The 27265-nt window shown below is 39.2% G+C and overlaps 4 protein-coding genes across 4 annotated transcripts; 2 read left to right on the top strand and 2 right to left on the bottom strand.

Annotated features, from left to right (window-relative positions):
* Positions 1-879: 879 nt before the first annotated feature.
* On the bottom strand, positions 880-4873 carry rexo4 (REX4 homolog, 3'-5' exonuclease). The gene is made up of 8 exons (XM_070851826.1): positions 4423-4873; positions 3993-4318; positions 3767-3913; positions 2597-2790; positions 2406-2494; positions 2248-2322; positions 2044-2118; positions 880-1704 (listed from the first exon to the last, which is right to left on the bottom strand). The coding sequence occupies exons 1-8, from the start codon at positions 4642-4644 to the stop codon at positions 1552-1554; spliced, it is 1281 nt and encodes a 426-aa protein (XP_070707927.1). The 5' UTR covers positions 4645-4873; the 3' UTR covers positions 880-1551.
* Positions 4874-5177: 304 nt separating this feature from the next.
* pigp (phosphatidylinositol glycan anchor biosynthesis, class P) lies at positions 5178-7352 on the top strand. Its single transcript, XM_070852154.1, has 5 exons — positions 5178-5319; positions 5482-5566; positions 6395-6467; positions 6607-6725; positions 6929-7352. The coding sequence occupies exons 2-5, from the start codon at positions 5482-5484 to the stop codon at positions 7042-7044; spliced, it is 393 nt and encodes a 130-aa protein (XP_070708255.1). The 5' UTR covers positions 5178-5319; the 3' UTR covers positions 7045-7352.
* Positions 7353-8234: 882 nt separating this feature from the next.
* LOC139219412 (putative nuclease HARBI1) lies at positions 8235-10551 on the top strand. Its single transcript, XM_070851242.1, has 2 exons — positions 8235-9115; positions 9825-10551. The coding sequence occupies exons 1-2, from the start codon at positions 8422-8424 to the stop codon at positions 10253-10255; spliced, it is 1125 nt and encodes a 374-aa protein (XP_070707343.1). The 5' UTR covers positions 8235-8421; the 3' UTR covers positions 10256-10551.
* On the bottom strand, positions 10493-26762 carry LOC139219411 (receptor-type tyrosine-protein phosphatase eta-like). The gene is made up of 32 exons (XM_070851241.1): positions 26455-26762; positions 24812-24920; positions 24364-24621; positions 23946-24203; positions 23528-23785; positions 23110-23367; positions 22693-22950; positions 22268-22525; positions 21851-22108; positions 21433-21690; positions 21008-21265; positions 20590-20847; positions 20165-20422; positions 19747-20004; positions 19322-19579; positions 18904-19161; positions 18479-18736; positions 17533-17790; positions 17012-17269; positions 15392-15649; positions 15035-15265; positions 14120-14383; positions 13773-13866; positions 13642-13689; positions 13378-13459; positions 13147-13237; positions 12947-13023; positions 12517-12651; positions 12226-12348; positions 11867-12027; positions 11484-11619; positions 10493-10940 (listed from the first exon to the last, which is right to left on the bottom strand). Exons 1-32 carry the CDS (start codon positions 26524-26526, stop codon positions 10815-10817), a joined length of 6393 nt encoding a protein of 2130 aa, XP_070707342.1. The 5' UTR covers positions 26527-26762; the 3' UTR covers positions 10493-10814.
* Positions 26763-27265: the final 503 nt, after the last annotated feature.

Raw genomic sequence — 27265 nt, 5'->3', positions numbered from 1 at the left:
AGAGCATAATTCAGAGCCTGGCTTCATTTCAGCAAAGCAGGGCACACTGTGCATCAGCATCTGGCCAGCAAATCACATAGACACTCTGCTGGCACACAAGGAGCCTAAATCTCTTACTTCATCACCATGACTGAAACAAAAAAAAAAAAAACAAATTAAAACCACATTATTCAGGCATTCGGGCATGAAAGAGATTATATAAGATAATGCTCAATTTGATTAAAATAATAATTAAAACCCGGCTGTTGGATTCTTTGTTAAGATGCTTTACAGTGATATGAGAAGTGTATTCAAAGAAGCGGAGCATGGCGTGCTTGTTTTGGAGACCAACCATATAACCTCTCCAAGACTACTGGCACCTGTCCTTGTGTGTTTGTCAGCAGCTGATCGACCTCCATAACTTAAGAAGATAATTTGGAGGCCGGAGACTCCTCCGAGCAAGGTTTCATTTCTATGAGAAGGGCACATTCTCCATCAAACATAGGCAGCAAATCACACTGACACGCTGTGGGTACAGCATGCGAGGAGCCTAAACCCCTCACTCCATCACTGGGGTGATTTTTAAGGTGCGACCGGAGAGGTGGCAGTACAGAACACTTGAGTGCTCCAACTATGGACAAACCTTGGCTGTCAATGAGGCAGTAAATAGTCCATCAAACTACGCCGTCGTAAACCAGCGTCACTGTGACAGAGAAGATACAAGATAAGACTGTCACCATGTTTCCAAGCATCTTGTGTGTGGCTGTTAGGTCATAAGAGAGCAGCAGATTACAGAAAACGTGATCATAAGAATCCAAAAAGCAGATTTTGGATATTCCACGCCCAAAAGATCACCAGTGTGGTTCTATAAACTATAACTGCAATATAGATACATAGAAAGAGTTTCTCTCAGGTTTTATTCATACATTTCAAAAAATACAGTTTTTAAGGCAACCAGGAATCTCATGACAAACCGTGACGGCCCAGACATTGAAACCAACAACTTCTGTAACCATAATACAAAAACAATGTGCCTTTCCTGCAAGTGAAGTGATTTTAAGTTCTCAAGAGCACTAAGTCCAGGAAATTGGTTGGGCCATGGGCCATGGCCTGAGCACCTGCCTCCGACTGCTGGGAACAAAATATTGGGAAATGATGTTCAGAAATATTGGCTGAAAATGGCTGAAAGGATCAAGATCAGTGTCAGACTCCCACTCTGCCAGATGTTTTAATCACTGTGTGTCACGGCCAGAGACGCTCAGGCACTCTTTGTGTCGGGGCAAGTTAGTAAGAACAATCCAAGTCTTTGACTTTCCCAGAGTGTCCAGTGAGGCTGCCAAAATCACCATCTGTTAAAAACGTTTTTTTATGGACATTTCATTCCTCATTGTTATTGATAGTTTGATTTCCCACAGTTTGAGGGGTGGTTGTAGTGGGTCTTACATAAACTCAACATCTGTTGTTTTTCAAAAGCCTTCCTGTGGTTTTGGTCTCCAAAAACAACCCCAAACTGATCATTTCCGTCAGATCTGCTCTGATCAAGAAACAGTTTGTCCTCTCACAGTTTTGAAATCATTTTCCCTTGAGTTTCTTGTTCTTGGGAAGCCTGGGCTTCCTCTCACTCTTCTTGTCTGAGTCTTTGTTCTCGCGACTGGCTTTAATCTCTGCCTCCCACTGTTTTTTCACCAGTGTGTAGAGCCTCATGGTGGCCTGTGCATCTTGGACCTGACAAACAGCAGAGGTGAAATGGGGACATCAGTCTAAAATGTCTTATTTAATGGGGACAGCGCATATTAATGAACACAGCCAAATTTAGCTAAAAGGGTAGTTTCCATCTGTAGTTCCAGACCAGATATCACTACAGACTCCCAAAAAGTGATAGAACAAACCAATAAAGGTAAATATAAAACATACTTATTGAAATAGGTTGCAAGCAGCAGGTCCTAATTGCTAAAATTGACATTTTACACTAGAAAAAGTTGAATTTTTTTGATAATACAGCTAAAAATGGCATTACAGCACCACGGGGGAAAACAGTAAGTGAGGGTTGTGTTGATGACTTACGGATGAATGTTCACCCTGTTGGACCTTTACGTTGAGTATTTCTCTGCAGAGGACTCTCAGCGCAGGTCGACCACTCTTAAAAAATAATAAAATAAAAAAGTGAAAATAATCACATTCAATAAAACAGTGACTCTGAGAAGTGGGTCTGTGGCTCTCTAGGATCCACAAGCACATTGTTTGTCATTTTTAAAATAGTATATGTACCTTGGCAATTTTCCTAAAAGGTTTGTACTTCTGAGTGTCCCGGATTTTCTTTTTTGGATGATCCAAAAGTAAAATCTGAAACAGGAGTTTAGGATTAGTTGCTTACAATTTCTCAGAAAATAATTTTAGTTCTCTCTCAGATATTACAACACAGCTACCTTTAAGTCATTGTGTATGGCATGTCCAACCACTATTCTGCCTTTCAGGATCTCAGCAACCTCCCTCTGCACAGTCCATACATTCTCTCCTGCAGTGAGCCAAACATGGAGGATTAATTATGGTATGAGATTATTTTGAAACAGCATATCAGTATAGTTTATTGTTCATTACAGCTACTTTGATGACTCACCATTTTTGATATCCTCTGGTCGGATACCACTGACAGCTGTTCTGTAGTCCGTCACCTTCTCTGTGGGTTTCACATATTTGTCATAGATGCATTTCCCAAACTGGTTCACGAGGGACACACGAGCCAAGATGCTGTCCTCTCCATCGGCCCCGACTCCCACCATCTCGCAATCGATGGCCACAGCTCTGGTGAGGCTAACAGTTGGCGAGCGGCAAACAGGGTGATAAGACGGGACAGGCGTCACTGCTATGTCAACATGCAACAACAATGCATGTTGTTGCATTTTTTTCTTCATGTCTGTCACTTTAACTGGATTAGTTGTATCATCTTTAAAGAGAAGCTGTAATATCATCATCATCTCACACTAAACACATGGCCCATTTATCTTTACTGACGTTGTTTCCCACAGCACGCTGTGGTGTTTTAGACTTTATGGTTTCGCATTGATTCATTCATTCAAATCTGGATCCAAAAACTCCGTTCAGAAAGAGAAACACAAACTAAAGCAAATAGATTTATTATGAAAAAGACAATTGCCATTTCGTAGCTTTATTGTGGCAAAAAAAAGGTTTTTAGTAAACTGGTATGCAAGTCTCAGATGTAGGAGAATCAGCACTTGAACACAACTCCAAAAGGGCTTTTTGAAACAGTCCTCGCTCTCGAATGCAAAGTGTTCTGTCACTGCGAGGTCATTTTCATCTACCGTTACAAAAGGAATGGAAACCGATGGCCGTCTGAAGCGTAGAGACGCGATAATCAAAAATCTAAGCCAGTATGATACACCAGGGAAATTGTAGATATGAGCGGTACCAATCTGCAAGACAGCAAGTAAGCTAATTTCCCAAAAGTGAAACTATTTGTCACAATGTGCATTGTTTGTAAAACACTAAAAAAAATATGAGGAAAAAAGCAGTGCGGTTCTTTATGTTGCATGATGCATTCAGGTTAGATCAGATTTATCAGTTCACGACTAAACTGTTCACATCTGATAGACGAACATTTATGGTGACGAACAATTTAATTAATTAAGATGTTTGGATGATTGCATTCTAATCGATTTAACTTGTGAGTGTTTCTAACCTGTCACTGCACTTTGACCAGTATGACATGAGCTCTCTTGAAGCACATTTGTGGGGCTGTAAAAAGGACACGGACTGTGCCGTCACTCACCCCTCAAAGGCTTTCTCCTTGACCAGGGCGCTCTCTACGTCCACGCTCTTATGAATGCCCTGCTTCTTCCTCATGATCTCTGCTGCCTCCGCTCCCACGGTCGCCTCGATGTCGTCAGGGTCTACGTCATCAAACCAGAGGTCGTCTCTGCAGCAGCAAAGAACAAAAAGACGTTAGAAGACGCAGCTCACCTAAATATTAGTGAGAGTTAGTGCTGTACGCTTACTCTGTAGGTTTCGTCTCTTCAACCGCTGGCTTCTGTTTCTTGGCTGGTTGCTGGCTGTGTGACTTTCCACCATCCTTTTTCCTTTTTGGAGCAGCAGACTGTTTTGTCTCTGGAGCCTCTAAGTTGACCTGCGAATCTTCTGGGACGACAATTTTAGGATCTGGTTTGTGCTTCACTTGTTTCCCAGAATCCATCTGCCCGGGACGGGCATTGATCTTGGAAATATTTTTACTAAAACTTTCTTTAGCCTCCTTTTTGTGCAGAGGCCCATTCTGATGTTTTGGTGTCACCGGCTGCTTCTTCTCCGGTTGGCTGACCTTCATCATCTGTGAAAAGTTTAACAAAGTGGTGAATAATCTTCAGGAGTGTGCTGACGTGTCACAGATACAATCTATGGATGTGACATGTAAACTCTCTTTTAAAGACAAACCTCTTGTAATGTCTTCCAGTTAGCAGAGAACTGCTGGGCATCCTGTGGAGGTGATGTTAACGTTTGCTGAGGTTTGGCTTTTTCCTTTGGTGGAGGCCTTTTCTTTCTAAACTTCTCTTTTACCCAATGCCTCTTTTTCTTTGTGTTGTTTGTCCCTGTCGGTGTGGGTCGCTGTGTCTTCTTTGCCTTCTCCTTTGACATTATGGCCACTTTCTGTGACATATTTCTCGGTCCTTGCAGTCTGTTGACCCTCCTCAGCCACGCTGCTCCGTCTCTTGGTTACCAGGTAACAATTAAAAACGTCCCGGTCAGTAGCGTCTCACCAGGAAGTGTTTCCCCCAAGTACGTTTACCGTGAGGCCACACCGACGGACAGCGACTGTGCGGATATTTTCTTTAACGGGAACAAAACTGCTCGTTCTTACACTTCAGGTGCTCCAAAGCCATGCTGAAATGTGTATTTCCGAGATGTGCAGCAACCAAATGTGTCCGGCGAAAACGTGAGCCGCTTCAGAAAACACAATATTAGCGCGTCCAATTAGCTAGTTATCTTGGAAAAATAAATCAACAACAACTGTATCTTTTTTTCAACTCATATTAGCTTCAGTTTAGATAATGTATTGATACGTTAAAATATGTTCTGGTGTGTGTTTTGCGTCCTACTCCAAATGCGGAATCCTTTTGCTTGGTAAATGTTTCACATCGGATCGATTTAATATGGGATAAAATACAGGCAAGTCAACGGACGAACGATGTTTGACAGCTTTTATGTGTCGGAGGAAAGAAACAGCCAAGGTTTTAATCGAAATTTTGATCAACGCGTTTTCTTTTCTAACTCTTTGGATAAAAATACGTCGCGACGCATCTTGGTAGACAAAGAAAGCTCAGGTTAAATACGGTGAGAGGAAAATACCGGATAAATAAAGCTAGATGTCCTCAGTAGGATAGATAAACCAGACTTCTACGTATTTAGCTCGAGCTAACTTCTGTAACATTCTGCTTTATTTATTCTTTGAATTGTGTTCAAAGAATAATTATACCTTTTTTGTTGTGGTTTCAGATGATGGTGGAAAACTCTCCCTCCCCTCTGCCTGAGAGAGCCATTTATGGGTTTGTTCTGTTCCTCGGCTCACAGTTTGGCTTCTGTAAGTCCAATATGGTCATTTCACTCTGCCAATATTAGAATATTATACATGTATTTTCAAAATTGATCATTTAGTAGAGACAATAAGCGAAATGAGTAGCACCAGATCTAATTACAACCAGGCTAATTATATAATCTTAAATATGAGACAAGGCAACACCTGATCAGAGCCCCACTTTGTGCCTCAAGTCACAGAGCTAAGCATCAGTTTTTCTGTAATATATAAGTAAGTCAGAAGGTTGTTCAACAACACTTACCTCTTTTCTGGAGTAAAATGTTCCATCAGATTTACAATATATGTCCCTACACAGCTACATACTAAACCCATAATCATTTGTCGAACACGTAGAGCAGGAGATATCATGCAAACAAGATAATGTCTTTTTTTTTTTTATATAGGTAAAAATGGTTAAAAGCTGCAAAACAATCATGTAGTTAATGTGGTGAAAAATGTTTAGGTGTACAAAAATACTGGGGGGGAAAAAAATGACGTCAACAAATACATTTTTGTTACCATTGTGTGTCTATGAAATTGGTTTTAGATTCAGAATACTTTATTAGTCCCAGAAGGACAATTCAGTTCCACAACCAACCCATTTATATTTGTGTGTTTTCTCTGTCTTTAAGTTTTCAAAAAGGACAAAGCAGATGAGTCGCACTCACTGTCAGGTTATGGTGACTGTAAATACATGCAGAAACACTGGCAGAGTGTGTACGTAAGAGTCTGTCTGCAAGTAAAGTTCAAGCCTTAATGGTGTGAATAGGTGTTCAAACAAAAGAAAACCCTGTTATCTAACGTGACATCTACTCTCCGTTCTTCTCTCCACAGTTCTGTACTGCCTGTGGGCATTTATACCAGAGGAGTGGCTTCACTCAATAGGGCTCACTTACTGGCCTCAAAAGTAGGTAGACAATTATGATCAGATAGTAGTTATGCGATAACAAGTTCCCTCACTGGACTGTAAAATGAAATCATGTGCCGTGGGAAATACATGTGCCACAGTAGAAGTGAATGACCTGTTAACATTTTACCTTGTGTAGATACTGGGCACTCGCTGTGCCAATCTACCTGCTGGTTGTGTTAACGATCTTTGTGGTGTTCCTGTTCGGAGTAAACATGAACAACACAGCTCCACTGGACTCTGTGGACAACATCACAGGTGAGGACGTTTCAATGTACCAACTCTGACCTGCTAGTGAGGTAACAATGCACCTGTATGACAACATTATTTTTCGATATTCTGTTACTTTTATACTGCAATGACCATTGATATTAATACTACCACCACATCCCACCCCGCTATGCAGCAACTCGCACCAGAAGAGGACTTATGACTTACTGAATGTTTCCTTTCTGTCACAGATGTGTACGCTCAGGGCCAGAGGATAAAAGGCTGCCGCAAGGGGGGAATACCCAGACTGAAAGATGTTTCCATTAGTGAAGTCAACAAAATGTTCTATCTGTCGCCCAGGCAGTAGCAAACAGTTGAGTAGAGTAGGCAGAGTGGAAGAGAAGCTGCTGGGGGTTTATTTCCATGTCCCTGCTTACCGCTTATTTATAAAAGAAGGATTGTGCTTTATTTATTTATCCAGAAACAATGCAACTTGGGGCGAGGATGCGCTGAATGAACTGACTTTTTGTGATGCTTCAGGGATCTAAATTGGACAAAATGATGAGCTGTGTGTGTGTGTGTGTGTGTGTGTGTGTGTGTGTGTGTGTGTGTGTGTGTGTGTGTGTGTGTGTGTGTGTGTGTGTGTGTGTGTGTGTGTGTGTGTGTGTGTGTGTGTGTGTGTGTTGATAACACTAATATACTGATTGTGATGTAACATAATATGAACAAATACATCTATTGTCATAGCAACTTGTACACTGGATGAAAAAGGCAGCATATGATTATGTTGAATAAATTACATACTTTTATATATATATTTGTGTTTTTGTGTTTTAATTACATTTTTGATAACATTATTGTCATATGAAACAAAGAAGCCATGATATATTTATGCACTAACCTCGGGGTCCATTGCTAGAAATTTAGAGGTGAAGTTGCAACAAATCACAGATTCTTGAGCAGTTTAGTTCCTGTTTGAAGATTTATAGTAAAATACATCTGTCTGATTGGTGTAAATCACAACTAGACCTGCAACACAGAGCTACAATTCAGGCTATGAAGTATAAAGATTAATGTATGTTATATTTGTTATTATTATAGTGTTGATTCTGTTTCCTCTATTTCTAAATAACGTTTGGTTATCACATTTTAAGAATATCATGTAGTTTTTACAGAGAGGGGAATTCAGCACTTCTTCATAGCTTTTGATTAACAAACCACTAGTCAGGAGGGAGCTGCTGTTATAATATTTTTTTGAATTAAGTGGGAAAGATCAGTGGGACAATAGGATAAAGCCTTAACAATACACGGGAGGTGGAAGAAGAAGAAGAAGAAAAGGCATTGATGAAAATCAACATGTGGCATCACAATCTGTTGAGGCATTCATGCCAAAAAACATGTTTGAATTATTAAATTAAATTATATTAAACCTGTCTCCAGCAGTGGGATTTTGGCTTATTTGCATTATGAATTATAGTCTCCCAAAGTAGCTTCTACTGAAATTACTTTGTTTAATTCATAAACACGTTGTTAAAGGAATTATTTTCTATGTGCTTATTTATTATCTCGTGGTTGGTATTCCTGCCCACTGGGTGGCGATAGAGAACAACTTTACCAACTGGGTACAAGAGAAAAAGCCTGTGGCTCCATGATTGTTGACCACAGACTGCAGTCTAAGTTGCTGTTATTGTTCCCTCATTCACCCAGCAGTCTTTGTTGTGTTTAATCTAAGTGCAGGGAACAGATGGCCTTCGCCCTGCCGGTGTGGCTGGCGGTGCAGGAGGAGCTGCTCGGACATGGCGGAGCGGACAGCGAGGCTCCCAGCTGTTTTGACGAGTTCGACGATGAGACTTTGTTCCAGGTTTTCCACCTCAGCAGACCCTGCATCGCTTTCATCGTAGACGCCGTCCGCATCCGGATGAAGAAAGCCGCCCCGAAGAATCCCGAGCTGTCCGTGGACGCCATGGTCATGCTGGCCCTCAACTATTACGCACACGGGGTGTCCTCCGCCGCCATCCTGCAGAGAGCCGGGCTGAGCCTGACCTACTACCTGGACTACCCCGCCATCATCAGCATGGTCTCCGGGGTCATCGCGGGGATGTCAGATCAGTTCATCTCCTTCCCACTATTCCGGGAAGCCAAAGTCAGTGTCGCCCACAAGATAGAGAAATTCTGCGGGATCCCCAACGTGCTGGGCGTCCTGGCTCCGGCTCACTTCAAGATCAGAGCTTCTCCCTACGAGAGGGACGCCTTCAGGTCCTTTGTCAACACCCTGGGTTACACGTCGGTGGTGATCCAGATCATATGCGACTGCGACGGCAACATACTGAGTGTTGAGAAATGCTGCGTGGGCAGCACGTTTGAGCAGGAGATGTGGGAATCCTCATTCAAAGGGAGGGAAATGGAGGAGGACCTGCACGGACCGTATTGGATCATTGGTAAGATATAGTGATGTACACTAAGACAGTAGTGTATATCAGGTGAGACCTATTTAATCATATGCATAAAGAAGAATGGTCACCTCCTGTTTGGATGTCAAAACTTAATTCATATTGTGTGAAGTGACACACACAGACACACACAAACGACCTAATACTTTACCTGTTTCTAAATGTTATAAACACGGTAGAAAAAAAGCATCTCATCACAAAAGAATTTTGGTTGGTACCATACGGCTTTATGAAGAGTGTATTTGTCTAAAATGATAATATTTCTAATAATTCATAATCATATTACTCAAGGTTCACTTTCTAGCTTTTCCAGGACTTTCAGTCGTATGTAAAAGTCCTCCTCCGCACACTGAGTCTGCTCAGTTACCATGGAATCACCTTGACAGTTGTCTCCAGCTCTGTTGCCATGGAATCACCATGACATCTGAGCAAACTCCATTTGCTGAGGAAGACCCAGAAATGTGGTCAAAATCTTAAGTTAAAATTGTTTAGTCAAACTGCTGCTTCCAAGTCAGTCATTCTGGGAGTCACACTGCGTCATACAACACTAATACTCTCACCAGCATTTTGTTTTTCATATTTGCATCTGCATTATCAAAGCGAATTGCATTACAATCTTGAGGATTTAAATGGTCTTGTTTCCCTGCTGTATTGATTCCATTTCCCTGTGTTTTTTTCCCTTGTGTTTTTGTCAAAGGTGGGAAAGGCTACCACTTAAGCAAACACGTCTTGACTCCTGTGTCCAAACCTGCAAATGACAAAGAGACTCACTTCAACGAGGCCCACACAAAGATCCACAACGTCATGCGGACAACGCTCGGCTCCTTAAAGAGGCGTTTCAGGTGTCTCATGCAGCTTGGCTTTGCACAAGAGGGCTCTTTGGACAAAAAGTCGAACATCATCAAGGCGTGCAGCGTCCTGCACAACATTGCTAAGAAGTTCTCCGTCCCTCCGCCACCTGTAGCTGGTAAAATTGAGCCCCTGCATCCAGGCAAGCAGCAGTCAATGCCAGCAGAGATCAACTCTGAGGCCCTAAAAGCCAGACAGGAACTCATTGACGGTTGCTTCTCTGTTGTCTCCAGTAGCCAGGACCCACCGAGTGAAGGCGTCACAGAGGAGGATGTGTGAGCAGAGTGGGTGTGTTGTGTGTTGCTCTGGGAAGCAAAGAGGATCATTGACAAACTGGCACATTAACAGTGGAAGCAAAACCCAGCTTATAATGCACTGATTTATATGCAAGTTGCTGCTCTGTGTCAGTGTGACACCAGCATGTAAATATGACGGCATTGGGTGGGGGCGTAGGGGGTCATCTCTTTTATAAAAACACATTCAGGTATTTTTTTCTTAATAAAAAAATATTTTATTTCTTGTACAAAATAATTTTTTTCTACTCATGTTTATTGTTTTGAAGCATTAAACATTCTTTGGTCATCTAACGTGGTATTCTCTCACATGTTAATGATACTAATAACAATAGTAATAATTAGTACTAATAATAATAATTAACATTTTACAGATGAGAAACAAAAACTTTACATTTAAATAAAATCTGAAGTGTGCTATGGATATATAGTAAATATATGAGTTAAATGTTTTGTTCTTTTTATTTACAGTTTATAAGAAAATGTAGCATGTAGGCGTTTGAATTTGTTTTTCAATAAGTGTGTAAAAGACAATCATGTTTAGTTTAACTGAGCTCTCTGAGTGCAGTGGCGTTGACATAAATCATATCTGCATTCTCATAAATGTTCTCTTCAGTCCCGTTTGACTGCAGAGAGTCCATGATGCATTGGTGCAGAAACACATACTGGGACTGGAAAAAAAGCAAAGTTGGTGGTCATTTGAAAAGCAGAATTAGGTTCAGGGTTCTTATGTACACACTGCATTCTGGCTGATATTTCCTTGTACACAGTACTAATACAGAAAGGGATTAACCCTGCATACTGGAGATGTTTACGAGCCTCAGAGTTTCCTAATAATGTTGGCCAGCCCGCTTGGATTTGTTATCAATCATTGCCACAAAGAACACAAAGGTGCACTGAGCATACTGTATGTCAGAATGTGAGTGAAATCATTTTGAAAGATTCCTGGAACCCTGAGGCAAATATATGTGCCATAAATAATAGTAATGACAGGATCTGTTTAAATGCGTCTTTGTTTGGTAAAAATTCAGGCAGACCAGAGAAATTTAAATGAGACAGTGGAAATCTAAGCATAGCGTACATATGCTATAGAACCAGTGCTTGTATTGTATCACCGGCTGGGTCTAAAAATCAAAAGAATCCCAAACTTCATTTGGTGCCTAACTGAGGAAATAGCAGCTCAGCCCGTAGCTAAATAATTTGATCAGCTTTACCTCTGTCTGCACCATGTACGGTCGACTCAGTCTCATCTTGTGCACAAATCCGTTGATGTCCACTGCCCCTTCTCTCTCCAGCTGCTGAAGCAGCACATCCAGAGCAATGATCGTGCCTGTCCTCCCCACTCCAGCACTGTGAGAGAGATACAGAGCAAAAGGTGAGCAGTCTGAGTCCAGGTATGATGGCCGTCGTCAGTTAGCCCTGATGGTTTCAAAGGTTTAAAATCTGGTGTTTCATGTTAAATGTATGTCCATATATATTATAGGATACTTAAATAAGTGGGCTTTAATCCAATTTTATGTTACCATAAAGTGGTTTTCATATAGAAGTGCCTGACAAATGGTAAAGCCTACACTCCAGGCTCCAGGTCATTCCGTACCTGCAGTGAACCACAGTTGATGCTCCAGCCCCTTCGCTGTTTATGTGCTGTCTCACCAGTCTTCTGAACTGGATCAGGACCTCTGTGCCCTGTGGGACTCCATGGTCAGGCCAAGCCGTGAAATGAAAATGTTTCACTCTGCGCTCCTCTGAGGTGTTCCTCTGTGAAGAAGATTCACATAGAGACAATCAAATACTGCAGGTCTATGTCTTGAACCAGTTCAGTTGTTGGCAACGATACTTGGAGAAGTTGAGCGTCACTATCGTTAAAAGCAAATGTGTCAAAATTTAAAAAAAATTGAAGATGTATTAATATGCAACTTATTTCACCACATCATGAAATTTAGAGACGATTCGTACATTTTTCATCCTAAATTCCCTTAGTGTCCAGTTTGGCTCATGCTGTTCAGATCTGATGGTGACACACAGCTCTCCATAAAAGCAAGGTTTTCTGTCTGCAGGCCAGTATCGTTCACACTTAGTCTAGAAGAAGGAAACACACATAAATCTAGTTTAAATTCCTGAGCAATGGACCAAAGAAAACACATCAACTATGAAAGTAAATGATTTACAGCAGCTCACAAAATTTCAAGTTTGCACTTCCTTTAAAATTCGTCAATAAAAGATTGTCAAATCTTCCTGAGGACTCACCCGTCCTCCCTCAGTGCAGTTGGTTACCATGACGATGCCTCTCACTCTTTGTTCCCAGATCATCCTCCAGAAATCATTTACTGTGACGGGCAGCGGACCCTGAGTGGCAATATACTCCCTGTTGCTGTTGTAGCCCTGAGAAGCAGTTGTCAAGATAAGATCAACTTTATTAATCCCGAAGGAAATTATTTCCTTTTATTAAGATGTCCTGCATTGTGCAGTATGAAATAAAATACAGTTTTATGCTCGTGAAATTAGTCAGCATGAATAGCTTGAAGTGTTTTAGGAGCCATTTACTTCTGTCCTTTCTTACTAAATGATTTTTTTGCCAGTTTGAGACAAGATTTTTGCAAGGTCACTGTATGATGAGCAATAATTACAGAAAGAGCTTTACTAGATAATTAGTAATCAGTTATAAAGTAATACCCACCGGCATGTAACTGGCATTAATGTAATCGGGGGTCACGTTGGGATCTGGTGTAGTTAGCTTCACCCGACACCAGTCATCTAGGATGAGAGAACACAAGCTGGTTTAACTTTAATACACAACAAGAGTATCTAAATCGGGACTATTTCACAAGCCCGTATTGCCCACGAGAGCGAGGTCCAGCAGTCAGAGAGCAGGCTTACATGGCAGGACGTTGTTGAAACGATTTCTGGGTTTGTTCTCAGGTAGAAGAGCCTCCTTTCGTGTCTGCTCCGTGCCAACAGGAATGAGGCCCTGCATGACAGTTGGCAGATGACATTGCACGAGACTCAGACAAGGGTCAACGGAAAACAAAGGTACATTTTTACAGTCGAGTACAAAAATAGGGAGACACAAAATAGGAAGGACAAAATGCAGTTTGCTTTTATATCCACCTCATATTCCTGGCTGAAACCTCTGTTCTCGTCCACACTTAATTGGTAGAAATGGTCTGGAAACTTTGCCACAGAAATAGCTCTGGGAAAACAACATGTCATGTCACATTGTATATGTATGATAATTGATGTACATAAGTATTACATTAGATCTTTAATATCTCACCACATTATATGTGGTTGCCCTACTAATTACCTCAACAGTGTAAGGGACTGACGGTGGTGTTCACGTTATGAAGCGATGATGAAACATACAGTACTTACTTGCACTTTTTATTAGATAATTTGGAACCACCAATGAATGGCTTTTTTCTGCAGTGGAAAAGAAGCAAAGAGGTTCACTGGCCGAGTCTGATTGAGTACATTTAAGGGAGATAATCTAACTGAGCACCAACCTTATAATATCTGGTCTTTTCAACAAAATGAAGACAGCCACCAAGACCAGGACTCCAAAAAGCAGCACAGCAAGTACTGACCCTGCAATGACTCCTACAGGGAGTCAAATCTGGATTAAAGGATTTGTAGTAGTTCCCATTTGCAATACAATCACACTCACAAGTCTTTATTTTCCCATTAGGATGAATTTTGTATATAAGGAAACATGTGACATTCAAAGAGCCAAAACCAAACAACTGACTAGTCACATAACTGATGCAAACATTAAAAAGTGATAATATATTGAAAAACATTTACATCAAGAAACACACTCAAAGTGGTATTTCTATAAAGCAATTGTACTCACCCCTTGGATCGGTACGACATGGAAAAACATATGGTTCATGACTCCTTACATCCCCGGACAGTGAAGCTATAGACACCTTATATGTTTTGGCAGGTAGGAATCCAGCTATTTTGATATTCTGTTCCCCAAATCCATCCACTTTGTAAGTTTTCCCAGTCACGTTCACTTCCACTGCAGTCCACACACCATGCGGTTTATTCCAGACAATAAAGATCGAATAGCCAGCTGCCCAGTACTCACAGTCAGCTTTTAAATTTGGAGGAACTGAGTAAAACAAGTGGAAAGATGCCTTTAAAGAACAATCACAAACAACAACACATTCCACAGTGTAACTATATCATTTGTGAATATTTATTTATAATTTGGGAGCTAAATAATATAAAATTACCTATAATTTTAAAATCTACAGTCCACTGCAAAAAATTATGTCTTTTTCCATCAAATAGAAAAAGACCAACATAACACACTAATAAAAGATGATGTGCTGTGTTAAAACAATCATTCATACAAAAGATTGAAAAAAATGTAAAAAACTGTAATGATAATTGCGGCTCAGTAACAAAAATGCTAAAATGACTCCAGCTTTACCAAAGTGAGAAATTGTTGCTTATTTTGGTTTTATATTTTGAGTACATTTAATATTTTGTAATTTTGATGGTTGGTCGGAAAAAAATTGCACTTCATAGACGCCACTCAGCCCATACAATCATATAGAACCATTTCAAGTAGCACTGTCATACATATGTGAATAAAACATCTTGCTGCAGCATGGTCTTGAGTTTCACCTTCGGATTAATTGTTTGGCTTTAAGAACATCAAAAAAGGCCTACATGAATCCACAGGACACCTTCCGTCCATAATTCCGTTGGAAATAAAGCCAAATATTCAGTTTATGAAGATCAGATGTGTACTTACCGATTGTCAGGTTGTGGCTACACTGGTTGAAGCGTTTGAGATCTTTTTCATAAACAAGAGACACCTCATAGGTTTCGCCAGGGCAAAGGCCAGTAAATGACACATTGCTACCTCCAGGGGTGACAAGAGATTGTGATGTATTATTGGCTGTTGCATACGTGAACAAGCCTTCAATCATTCCTTGGATTGATGAGTTAGTTACATGCCAGCTTGCACTGGCACAGTCTATGGCTGAAATGAAAGAGAAAATAATTACAAGAACCGTTTATTTGTTAAGATTAGCACATAATTCAATCAGAAAATCTAACTCAAGTTTTACAGAAACAGGAGTTTGTCAGAGAGAAGGCCTGGACATACCTGTTACTGTGAAGTCTTCATAAACGGTGCTGTTGAGTCCAGAAAAAATGGTGATAACGCTGAATCGATACTCTGTTCCAGGCTTGAGAGATGTGAATGAATATGACACAACATTTGTGGAAATGTCTGGGTGAATAACACTTTCCCCATTCATTCGCAGAAGGTACTTCCAGTTTTTAGACACATCCACATTCCACGCCAGGGTTATGCTGGTCACAAAGCGTTCAGTCACATTGACCAAAGTCACCATTGGGGGAACTGATGAACAAAAAAAACCCAAACTCATCACCAAATGAAGGATTTGCACCTTAAATCACACACACATACCTTTTTTTTTATCAAAGTGAAGAAATATGAGAATGAATTTCAAATCTGATAAGAAACTTACAATAAACCCTTTTCGAGATTTAAAAATACTGTATGTATTTCAAAACATTTAATCTGACTTGAAGATGATGTGTGAGTAATATTCCATATATTATGACATATTGTAGAGACAGTCTAATTAGGCCTTCTAGTTTTTAGCATTGATTTACCATTGTTTTATTGCCTCAGTATTACTAAGGTCTGATTTATCTGTTGCAAACTCTTGTGCAACAGATGAAAAGGTCAATTATGAAAAGGTATGTAAATAGAAATTAGTCCCCTAAACTCTATGTTTGTTGGAAGTTCCATGGGTGGGACTATTAAATACATCAATTTGTGTATGATTTGAATATCAAAAGCAAAATACTGGCTTCAAGTGTATACTACAATATCATGTACCAGTTATAGTGTTAAATTTTAATCCAGATTGACTTTTTCAAACAGAGTGATGAGAGTGACATTATATTTTGCCCATGCAGAAAGCTGCAGTTGCACTCCAAGTGCAATTACAAATTAAGTGTATTGGTAACATTTACAAAGTTTCAGTTGTGTTCAATGAACAAGTCATACAATTACAATTTGAATAGTAATACACAACTAATATTACAGATGGTTTCTCCGCGTTCAACATAAAATACCACTTTTAATGACGACTGCAGTTTCAAAATTATTCAACCTCTTCTTGACAAGCATCTTAATACTCAGTAGAGCACTCTTTTGCGGTTATGACCTTCTGCAAACATGATGCATAGCCAGACACTAGGTTCTGACAGTATTCCTGAGGAACCATAGCCCATTCCTCATGGACCACCTGTAATATTAATTGCGTTGAGCTCTTCCAATTGTTCTTGTTTGAGTTGTTCATTGAACACAGCTGAAACTTTGTAAATTTTGTCAATACACCTAATTTGCAATGAGGGTTGAATGATTTTGAGAGCAACCTCAAAGGGACCTTGGAGTAATTATTGTTTCTTTATACAATGCATTCCTTATTGGGATTGCCATTAAAATTCGTAGGGTATAGGTTGAGCTACTGAACTACATGCAACCTTGTTCCACATTAAAATGATACTGTTTCCAGTTTGTCAACACAGTCATAGTCTTAACATTTTTCATGTTACTGGTCTTATTTTGTCCAAAACGTTCTATCTCTTCTGAGTCACAAGGAGCTAGGATGTACAGAAATACAATGAAGGAACTGTCACAAAATTTGATTTTCAAAATATGGCCTATATCAAGAGGAAAACATCTTACCAGTGACTGCAGTGTATTTTACTCCACTGCTTCTGACATTTTCAAACAGAGTGAAGAGACGGAAATCATATTTAGTCCCACTTGTGAGTCCCAAGATTGTGTAAGTCACATTTTCTGGCGCCTTGGATGCAGTGATGTTTATCTCATTTCCACTGACCACAAGTGTATACTTGAGGATGTCATTCACTTTTTTCCACTGCAGAGTTATACTGGTCTCATTTTGTGCAACTGTTTCCATTTCCTCTGTGTTACGAGGAGCTAGGAAATAAAAGAAACACAAAGATGGGTCTGTCACAAATTTTGTTTTTCAAAAAATGGCAGGATTTGTCTGAGTAAATCTTGTGTTTTGAGATATTTTTCCAATAATCATGTTGCATTCAATTCCATTATGTTTCCAGTCACAGTCAAAAATACTAAGAGAGTAACACCCCTCTGTTACTCAGAAACTTTAAACTAGATATTGTTACAGAGCTCTGGTCTGGCTCCTGTTGTAGGCCTATATCAAGAGGAAAACATCTTACCAGTGACTGCAGTGTATTTTACTCCACTGCTTCTGACATTTTCAAACAGAGTGAAGAGATGGAAATCATATTTAGTCCCACTTGTGAGTCCCAAGATTGTGTAAGTCACATTTTCTGGCGCCTTGGATGCAGTGATGTTTATCTCATTTCCACTGACCACAAGTGTATACTTGAGGATGTCATCCACTTTTTTCCACTGCAGAGTTATACTGGTCTCATTTTGTGCAACTGTTTCCATTTCCTCTGTGTTACGAGGAGCTAGGAAATAAAAGAAACACAAAGATGGGTCTGTCACAAATTTTGTTTTTCAAAAAATGGCAGGATTTGTCTGAGTAAATCTTGTGTTTTGAGATGTTTTTCCAATAATCATGTTGCATTCAATTCCATTATGTTTCCAGTCGCAGTCAAAAATACTAAGAGAGTAACACCCCTCTGTTACTCAGAAACTTTAAACTAGATATTGTTACAGAGCTCTGGTCTGGCTCCTGTTGTAGGCCTATATCAAGAGGAAAACATCTTACCAGTGACTGCAGTGTATTTTACTCCACTGCTTCTGACATTTTCAAACAGAGTGAAGAGATGGAAATCATATTTAGTCCCACTTGTGAGTCCCAAGATTGTGTAAGTCACATTTTCTGGCGCCTTGGATGCAGTGATGTTTATCTCATTTCCACTGACCACAAGTGTATACTTGAGGATGTCATCCACTTTTTTCCACTGCAGAGTTATACTGGTCTCATTTTGTGCAACTGTTTCTATCTCCTCTGCATTAGGAGGAGCTAGGAAGTAAAAGTACATGGTGAAGAAACTCTAACAAAATTTGATTTTAATTTTTTAAATTGCACGATGTCAGACACTTTAAATCGGATACTTTTACATCTCTTTCAATCATCTACAGCTCTGTGTGGCTTTTTCATATGGCTATATGAGAGGGAAATTCTCTTACCAGTGACTGCAGTGTACTTTACTCCACTACTTCTGACATTTTCAAACAGAGTGAAAAGAGTTAAATGGTATCTGGTCCCACTTGTGAGCTCTGAGATTGTGTGTTTCACTTGTTCATTGTCTTCTGATGCAGTGATGTTTATCTCATTTCCACTGACCACAAGTGTATAGTTGAGGATGTCATCCACTTTTTTCCACTGCAGAGTTATACTGGTCTCATTTTGTGCAACTGTTTCTATCTCCTCTGTGTTACGAGGAGCTAGGAAGTAAAAGTACATGGTGAAGAAACTCTAACAAAATTTGATTTTAATTTTTTAAATTGTACGATGTCAGACACTTTAAATCGGATACTTTTACATCTCTTTCAATCATCTACAGCTCTGTGTGGCTTTTTCATATGGCTATATGAGAGGGAAATTCTCTTACCAGTGACTGCAGTGTACTTTACTCCACTACTTCTGACATTTTCAAACAGAGTGAAGAGACGGAAATCATATTTAGTCCCACTTGTGAGTCCCAAGATTGTGTCAGTCACGTTTTCTAGCACCTCTGATGCAGTGATGTTTATCTCATTTCCACTGACCACAAGTGTATACTTGAGAATGTCATCCACTTTTTTCCACTGCAGAGTTATACTGGTCTCATTTTGTGCAACTGTTTCTATCTCCTCTGCGTTACGAGGAGCTAGGAAGTAAAAGTACATGGTGAAGAAACTCTAACAAAATTTGATTTTAAAATTGCACAATGTCAGACACTTTAAATCGGATACTTTTACATCTCTTTCAATCATCTACAGCTCTGTGTGGCTTTTTCATATGGCTATATGAGAGGGAAATTCTCTTACCAGTGACTGCAGTGTACTTTACTCCACTACTTCTGACTTTTTCAAACAGAGTGAAAAGAGTTAAATGGTATCTGGTCCCACTTGTGAGCTCTGAGATTGTGTGTTTCACTTGTTCATTGTCTTCTGATGCAGTGATGTTTATCTCATTTCCACTGACCACAAGTGTATAGTTGAGGATGTCATCCACTTTTTTCCACTGCAGAGTTATACTGGTCTCATTTTGTGCAACTGTTTCTATCTCCTCTGTGTTACGAGGAGCTAGGAAGTAAAAGTACATGGTGAAGAAACTCTAACAAAATTTGATTTTAATTTTTTAAATTGTACGATGTCAGACACTTTAAATCGGATACTTTTACATCTCTTTCAATCATCTACAGCTCTGTGTGGCTTTTTCATATGGCTATATGAGAGGGAAATTCTCTTACCAGTGACTGCAGTGTACTTTACTCCACTACTTCTGACATTTTCAAACAGAGTGAAGAGACGGAAATCATATTTAGTCCCACTTGTGAGTCCCAAGATTGTGTCAGTCACGTTTTCTAGCACCTCTGATGCAGTGATGTTTATCTCATTTCCACTGACCACAAGTGTATACTTGAGAATGTCATCCACTTTTTTCCACTGCAGAGTTATACTGGTCTCATTTTGTGCAACTGTTTCTATCTCCTCTGCGTTACGAGGAGCTAGGAAGTAAAAGTACATGGTGAAGAAACTCTAACAAAATTTGATTTTAAAATTGCACAATGTCAGACACTTTAAATCGGATACTTTTACATCTCTTTCAATCATCTACAGCTCTGTGTGGCTTTTTCATATGGCTATATGAGAGGGAAATTCTCTTACCAGTGACTGCAGTGTACTTTACTCCACTACTTCTGACTTTTTCAAACAGAGTGAAAAGAGTTAAATGGTATCTGGTCCCACTTGTGAGCTCTGAGATTGTGTGTTTCACTTGTTCATTGTCTTCTGATGCAGTGATGTTTATCTCATTTCCACTGACCACAAGTGTATAGTTGAGGATGTCATCCACTTTTTTCCACTGCAGAGTTATACTGGTCTCATTTTGTGCAACTGTTTCTATCTCCTCTGTGTTACGAGGAGCTAGGAAGTAAAAGTACATGGTGAAGAAACTCTAACAAAATTTGATTTTAATTTTTTAAATTGTACGATGTCAGACACTTTAAATCGGATACTTTTACATCTCTTTCAATCATCTACAGCTCTGTGTGGCTTTTTCATATGGCTATATGAGAGGGAAATTCTCTTACCAGTGACTGCAGTGTACTTTACTCCACTACTTCTGACATTTTCAAACAGAGTGAAGAGACGGAAATCATATTTAGTCCCACTTGTGAGTCCCAAGATTGTGTCAGTCACGTTTTCTAGCACCTCTGATGCAGTGATGTTTATCTCATTTCCACTGACCACAAGTGTATACTTGAGAATGTCATCCACTTTTTTCCACTGCAGAGTTATACTGGTCTCATTTTGTGCAACTGTTTCTATCTCCTCTGCGTTACGAGGAGCTAGGAAGTAAAAGTACATGGTGAAGAAACTCTAACAAAATTTGATTTTAAAATTGCACAATGTCAGACACTTTAAATCGGATACTTTTACATCTCTTTCAATCATCTACAGCTCTGTGTGGCTTTTTCATATGGCTATATGAGAGGGAAATTCTCTTACCAGTGACTGCAGTGTACTTTACTCCACTACTTCTGACTTTTTCAAACAGAGTGAAAAGAGTTAAATGGTATCTGGTCCCACTTGTGAGCTCTGAGATTGTGTGTTTCACTTGTTCATTGTCTTCTGATGCAGTGATGTTTATCTCATTTCCACTGACCACAAGTGTATAGTTGAGGATGTCATCCACTTTTTTCCACTGCAGAGTTATACTGGTCTCATTTTGTGCAACTGTTTCTATCTCCTCTGTGTTACGAGGAGCTAGGAAGTAAAAGTACATGGTGAAGAAACTCTAACAAAATTTGATTTTAATTTTTTAAATTGTACGATGTCAGACACTTTAAATCGGATACTTTTACATCTCTTTCAATCATCTACAGCTCTGTGTGGCTTTTTCATATGGCTATATGAGAGGGAAATTCTCTTACCAGTGACTGCAGTGTACTTTACTCCACTACTTCTGACATTTTCAAACAGAGTGAAGAGACGGAAATCATATTTAGTCCCACTTGTGAGTCCCAAGATTGTGTCAGTCACGTTTTCTAGCACCTCTGATGCAGTGATGTTTATCTCATTTCCACTGACCACAAGTGTATACTTGAGAATGTCATCCACTTTTTTCCACTGCAGAGTTATACTGGTCTCATTTTGTGCAACTGTTTCTATCTCCTCTGCGTTACGAGGAGCTAGGAAGTAAAAGTACATGGTGAAGAAACTCTAACAAAATTTGATTTTAAAATTGCACAATGTCAGACACTTTAAATCAGATATTTTTACATCTCTTTCAATCATCTACAGCTCTGTGTGGCTTTTTCATATGGCTATATGAGAGGGAAATTCTCTTACCAGTGACTGCAGTGTACTTTACTCCACTACTTCTGACTTTTTCAAACAGAGTGAAAAGAGTTAAATGGTATCTGGTCCCACTTGTGAGCTCTGAGATTGTGTGTTTCACTTGTTCATTGTCTTCTGATGCAGTGATGTTTATCTCAGTTTCATTGAACACAAGTGTATAGTTGAGGAAACCATCCACTTTTTTCCACTGCAGAGTTATACTGGTCTCATTTTGTGCAACTGATTTGAACCCTTCTGCATTAGGAGGAGCTAGGAAGTAAAAGTACATGGTGAAGAAACTCTAACAAAATGTGATTTAAAATGGCACGATGTCAGACACTTTAAATCAGATACTTTTACATCTCTTTCAATCATCTACAGCTCTGTGTGGCTTTTTCATATGGCTATATGAGAGGGAAATTCTCTTACCAGTGACTGCAGTGTATTTTACTCCACTACTTCTGACTTTTTCAAACAGAGTGAAAAGAGTTAAATGGTATCTGGTCCCACTTGTGAGCTCTGAGATTGTGTGTTTCACTTGTTCATTGTCTTCTGATGCAGTGATGTTTATCTCATTTCCACTGACCACAAGTGTATAGTTGAGGATGTCATCCACTTTTTTCCACTGCAGAGTTATACTGGTCTCATTTTGTGCAACTGTTTCTATCTCCTCTGTGTTACGAGGAGCTAGGAAGTAAAAGTACATGGTGAAGAAACTCTAACAAAATTTGATTTTAATTTTTTAAATTGCACAATGTCAGACACTTTAAATCAGATACTTTTACATCTCTTTCAATCATCTACAGCTCTGTGTGGCTTTTTCATATGGCTATATGAGAGGGAAATTCTCTTACCAGTGACTGCAGTGTACTTTACTCCACTACTTCTGACATCTTCAGACACAGTGAAGAGAGTTAAATGGTATCTGGTCCCACTTGTGAGCTCTGAGATTGTGTGTTTCACTTGTTCATCGTCTTCTGATGCAGTGATGTTTATCTCAGTTTCATTGAACACAAGTGTATAGTTGAGGAAACCATCCACTTTTTTCCACTGCAGAGTTATACTGGTCTCATTTCGTCCAACTGATTTGAACCCTTCTGCATTAGGAGGAGCTAGGAAGTAAAAGTACATGGTGAAGAAACTCTAACAAAATTTGATTTAAAATGGCACGATGTCAGACACTTTAAATCGGATACTTTCACATCTCTTTCAATCATCTACAGCTCTGTGTGGCTTTTTCATATGGCTATATGAGAGGGAAATTCTCTTACCAGTGACTGCAGTGTACTTTACTCCACTACTTCTGATATTTTCAAACAGAGTGAAGAGAGTTAAATGGTATCTGGTCCCACTTGTGAGCTCTGAGATTGTGTGTTTCACTTGTTCATTGTCTTCTGATGCAGTGATGTTTATCTCATTTCCACTGACCACAAGTGTATAGTTGAGGATGTCATCCACTTTTTTCCACTGCAGAGTTATACTGGTCTCATTTTGTGCAACTGTTTCTATCTCCTCTGCGTTACGAGGAGCTAGGAAGTAAAAGTACATGGTGAAGAAACTCTAACAAAATTTGATTTTAAAATTGCACAATGTCAGACACTTTAAATCTGATACTTTTACATCTCTTTCAATCATCTACAGCTCTGTGTGGCTTTTTCATATGGCTATATGAGAGGGAAATTCTCTTACCAGTGACTGCAGTGTACTTTACTCCACTACTTCTGACATCTTCAGACACAGTGAAGAGAGTTAAATGGTATCTGGTCCCACTTGTGAGCTCTGAGATTGTGTGTTTCACTTGTTCATCGTCTTCTGATGCAGTGATGTTTATCTCAGTTTCATTGAACACAAGTGTATAGTTGAGGAAACCATCCACTTTTTTCCACTGCAGAGTTATACTGGTCTCATTTCGTCCAACTGATTTGAACCCTTCTGCATTAGGAGGAGCTAGGAAGTAAAAGTACATGGTGAAGAAACTCTAACAAAATTTGATTTTAAAATTGCACAATGTCAGACACTTTAAATCAGATACTTTTACATCTCTTTCAATCATCTACAGCTCTGTGTGGCTTTTTCATATGGCTATATGAGAGGGAAATTCTCTTACCAGTGACTGCAGTGTACTTTACTCCACTACTTCTGATATTTTCAAACAGAGTGAAGAGAGTTAAATGGTATCTGGTCCCACTTGTGAGCTCTGAGATTGTGTGTTTCACTTGTTCATTGTCTTCTGATGCAGTGATGTTCATCTCAGTTTCATTGAACACAAGTGTATAGTTGAGGAAACCATCCACTTTTTTCCACTGCAGAGTTATACTGGTCTCATTTTGTGCAACTGATTTGAACCCTTCTGCATTAGGAGGAGCTAGGAAGTAAAAGTACATGGTGAAGAAACTCTAACAAAATTTGATTTTAAAATTGTACGATGTCAGACACTTTAAATCAGATATTTTCACATCTCTTTCAATCATCTACAGCTCTGTGTGGCTTTTTCATATGGCTATATGAGAGGGAAATTCTCTTACCAGTGACTGCAGTGTACTTTACTCCACTACTTCTGACATCTTCAGACACAGTGAAGAGAGTTAAATGGTATCTGGTCCCACTTGTGAGCTCTGAGATTGTGTGTTTCACTTGTTCATCGTCTTCTGATGCAGTGATGTTTATCTCATTTTCATTGAACACAAGTGTATAGTTGAGGATGTCATCCACTTTTTTCCACTGCAGAGTTATACTGGTCTCAATTCGTCCAACTGATTTGAACTCTTCTGCATTAGGAGGAGCTAGGATGCAAAAAGATACAAGGAACTGTCATAAAATTTTATTTAAAAGAATTATAGAATATCCCTGATAAAATGTTGTGCTCTTTATAGTTTCTTAAAAGAAATGAAGAGTTGAGTGCGAGACTTTAACCACAATAGGAAATGCAGACATGTCATCAACCACAGACAAAGAACAGCAACTCATACTTACGTCGTTTTGTTGGAAGTGAGGTCATCAGCGAAGTGGTTGCTTCTGTTGTATTTGTCACTGTTGCTGTCAGCGTTGTGTATGGTGTTGATGTGCTGGAGTCAGTGGCACCCTAAAAACGGAACAGAAAACACTGGGGCATAGAGAGAACAACCTCATCCCAACAATTATCAAAATCTAATTTCATCCTGTACAAAAAAAGGGTTGACCTGACTATCTACATGGTTGAGAGAGGTCCAATGCCATCTCGGAGTACATTGTTCATTGCACAAGATATTTCTTTTTATTTTATTTGCACAAGATATTTCTATTTCTTTTTATTTTTATATTGTATACTAGAATATGTTATATTATTCTATTTTAGATTGTACATATTTTGCATATTTTATATTTTCATATATTGTTTCCTTTTTTACTATTGTCCTTGTGCCTTAAGTGTTGGTTGTCTTGTGGTGGCTGTTTGTTGTCTGTGGGGTGTCTGTCTGTACTGCTGCTGTGACAAAGTAATTTAAGGAACTACTCTGTTCTATTCTGAGTGTCCCGAGCTGCTATTATCTTGCATCTATATTTATATATGTATTCATTTATATGACATTTGCACTACATATGCTGACATACCCATATATTTAACACTACTGGTCATACTGTACTTCACCTAACATATAGTTTATTCATATCTTTACCACTGTCTATTGTGTTCACTTCTTGGTCATAGTGTATTTACCTTATCCATATATACCTCCAGCTGTATTCTCTCTGTATATAACTTCTTTCCATTAGCATCACTTGTACTTGCACCTGCACTATATATCTTATATTTACTGAGATGCTGCTGCTGCACATGTTCATATTCATCTACTGCATTACACACTGTTTTACTGTTATAACTGTTCATACTGCAATACCTTTATTTATATACTACCACTACACTTATGTACATACTCTGCACTTGACTGTTTTCTGTGCACTTCTGGCTGGATGCTAGATTGCATTTCATTGTGTCAGTACACGTAGTCTGTGCAATGACAATAAAGTTTAATCTAATTTAATCTAATATTGTATCTTACATACTGTGAACAGCATCATAACAGGGACTTGGAAAAAAAAGACTAGTGCAGAGATGTTCCACTCTAGTTTTTTATATATATATATTATTTTATCTTACAGGTACAAGACATATCCAGCATTTTTGAGATTAAAATATGATAATGTTGTGCAAGAACCTTATGGAAACATCTTGAAATGCAAAATGTGGCCTGCAAACATTTTTGCATTTTTTTCCTCTTAATCTACAACCAGCGCCACACCTAAAATGTGCTTCTAAAAAATCTGCAAAAGTAAAATAAACAATTAGAAATGTTGGTCGTACAGGTCCCTTTATGCTTTATATTAGTTATTTCCTCATTCATGCCTTCTGTTCTTCTGAGGAAGTGAGTGAGAATACATTGCTGCTGCCGAGAAAGAATATTCATATTTGTCATATTGTACATACGGTTACTTCAGACAATGTATTCAACCGTCTAACCTTTGTACCTTTCACTGTGGTTTTGACACTACCGTTTCCTTTTGTTAAGGGTAACCTTTTGAATAAAGGTACACTATCTGATCATTGTCAAAGTGGAAAAGTACAAAAAAAAAACACTTACCCAAAGAAGACTCAGGCAGACACATAGTAGCAAGTGGTCTGAGGTAATTTTGAAAGATAAAGGCTTCATCATTGTAACGGTTTATGAGGCTACACACATACTGTGAAGTTGTCAAATTCTTTTGATGTCTCAGGACAAACTAAGTTTCTATTTTGAGTACTGCTTCTGGTGTGTTGACAAAAACAACAACACTTAAGGTCAGCAAAAAAATTTCTTCGTGCCTGGAATGACGCAGTCCAATGTTAACTTGATTCCAGCGGTGTTGACTTTTAATTCTTAACCACGTCCTCCTTCAGTAACTTCTGGCCCCCACTCATATTGGCAAGTGACTAAGTAAGAAGCTGCTTCTCCTTTTTGGTCTTGTATAACCGGGGACCTTTGGCCCGCCTGCTACTTCCTTATTAACGGTCAAAGTGTGCCAGCTTTACATATTTATTAGTAGCAATTGCTTTGTATCTTTGGCATGTTTGTCACTAACAGCTGAATGATTGTGCCTACCTAGGCATCTTGATGATGTGTATGTTTTTTGCTATTCTAATATGATTATTTCAATGATTTCTTTGCTAAAATCACTGTCTGGTCTGTTCAGTTTGGCTGATTTCACAGAACAGTAGATTTGCTTTTGGTTTCTTTGCACTGTCCCAGGTGGCAGTAATATTTATAGCTTCTTTGTGGTTGAGATCTATAAGGAACTGCGAGAAGAAAACACCACCCGCACATTTTTAACAGAACATGAAGTCATTACAGTGTTTATGGGACACATATCTTGGTGCAGAGCTCAATATAATGCTGTTATGTCAAAGAAAACATT

The sequence above is a fragment of the Pempheris klunzingeri genome, chromosome 20 (genome assembly GCF_042242105.1).
Source record: "Pempheris klunzingeri isolate RE-2024b chromosome 20, fPemKlu1.hap1, whole genome shotgun sequence".
Classification (NCBI taxonomy): domain Eukaryota; kingdom Metazoa; phylum Chordata; class Actinopteri; order Acropomatiformes; family Pempheridae; genus Pempheris; species Pempheris klunzingeri.
Note: the sequence above shows the minus strand (reverse complement) of the source record. Positions and strands in the feature narration are given on the sequence as shown.

What these genes read in the sequence shown, in the direction of transcription:
- rexo4 (XM_070851826.1), bottom strand. Translation starts at nt 4,644, where the DNA reads ATGTCACAGAAAGTGGCCATAATGTCAAAGGAGAAGGCAAAGAAGACA. An exon ending in CCATACACAATGACTTAAAG is followed by an intron (nt 2,323 to 2,405) that starts GTAGCTGTGTTG and finishes CTCCTGTTTCAG; the next exon opens with ATTTTACTTTTGGATCATCC. An exon ending in CTTTTAGGAAAATTGCCAAG is followed by an intron (nt 2,119 to 2,247) that starts GTACATATACTA and finishes TTATTTTTTAAG; the next exon opens with AGTGGTCGACCTGCGCTGAG.
- pigp (XM_070852154.1), top strand. Translation starts at nt 5,482, where the DNA reads ATGATGGTGGAAAACTCTCCCTCCCCTCTGCCTGAGAGAGCCATTTAT. An exon ending in CGGCTCACAGTTTGGCTTCT is followed by an intron (nt 5,567 to 6,394) that starts GTAAGTCCAATA and finishes TTCTCTCCACAG; the next exon opens with TTCTGTACTGCCTGTGGGCA. An exon ending in CTCTGTGGACAACATCACAG is followed by an intron (nt 6,726 to 6,928) that starts GTGAGGACGTTT and finishes TTTCTGTCACAG; the next exon opens with ATGTGTACGCTCAGGGCCAG.
- LOC139219412 (XM_070851242.1), top strand. Translation starts at nt 8,422, where the DNA reads ATGGCCTTCGCCCTGCCGGTGTGGCTGGCGGTGCAGGAGGAGCTGCTC. An exon ending in CGGACCGTATTGGATCATTG is followed by an intron (nt 9,116 to 9,824) that starts GTAAGATATAGT and finishes TTTTTGTCAAAG; the next exon opens with GTGGGAAAGGCTACCACTTA.
- LOC139219411 (XM_070851241.1), bottom strand. Translation starts at nt 26,526, where the DNA reads ATGATGAAGCCTTTATCTTTCAAAATTACCTCAGACCACTTGCTACTA. An exon ending in AAAGTACACTGCAGTCACTG is followed by an intron (nt 24,204 to 24,363) that starts GTAAGAGAATTT and finishes TTTACTTCCTAG; the next exon opens with CTCCTCCTAATGCAGAAGGG. An exon ending in TGAAGACTTCACAGTAACAG is followed by an intron (nt 15,266 to 15,391) that starts GTATGTCCAGGC and finishes CTTTCATTTCAG; the next exon opens with CCATAGACTGTGCCAGTGCA.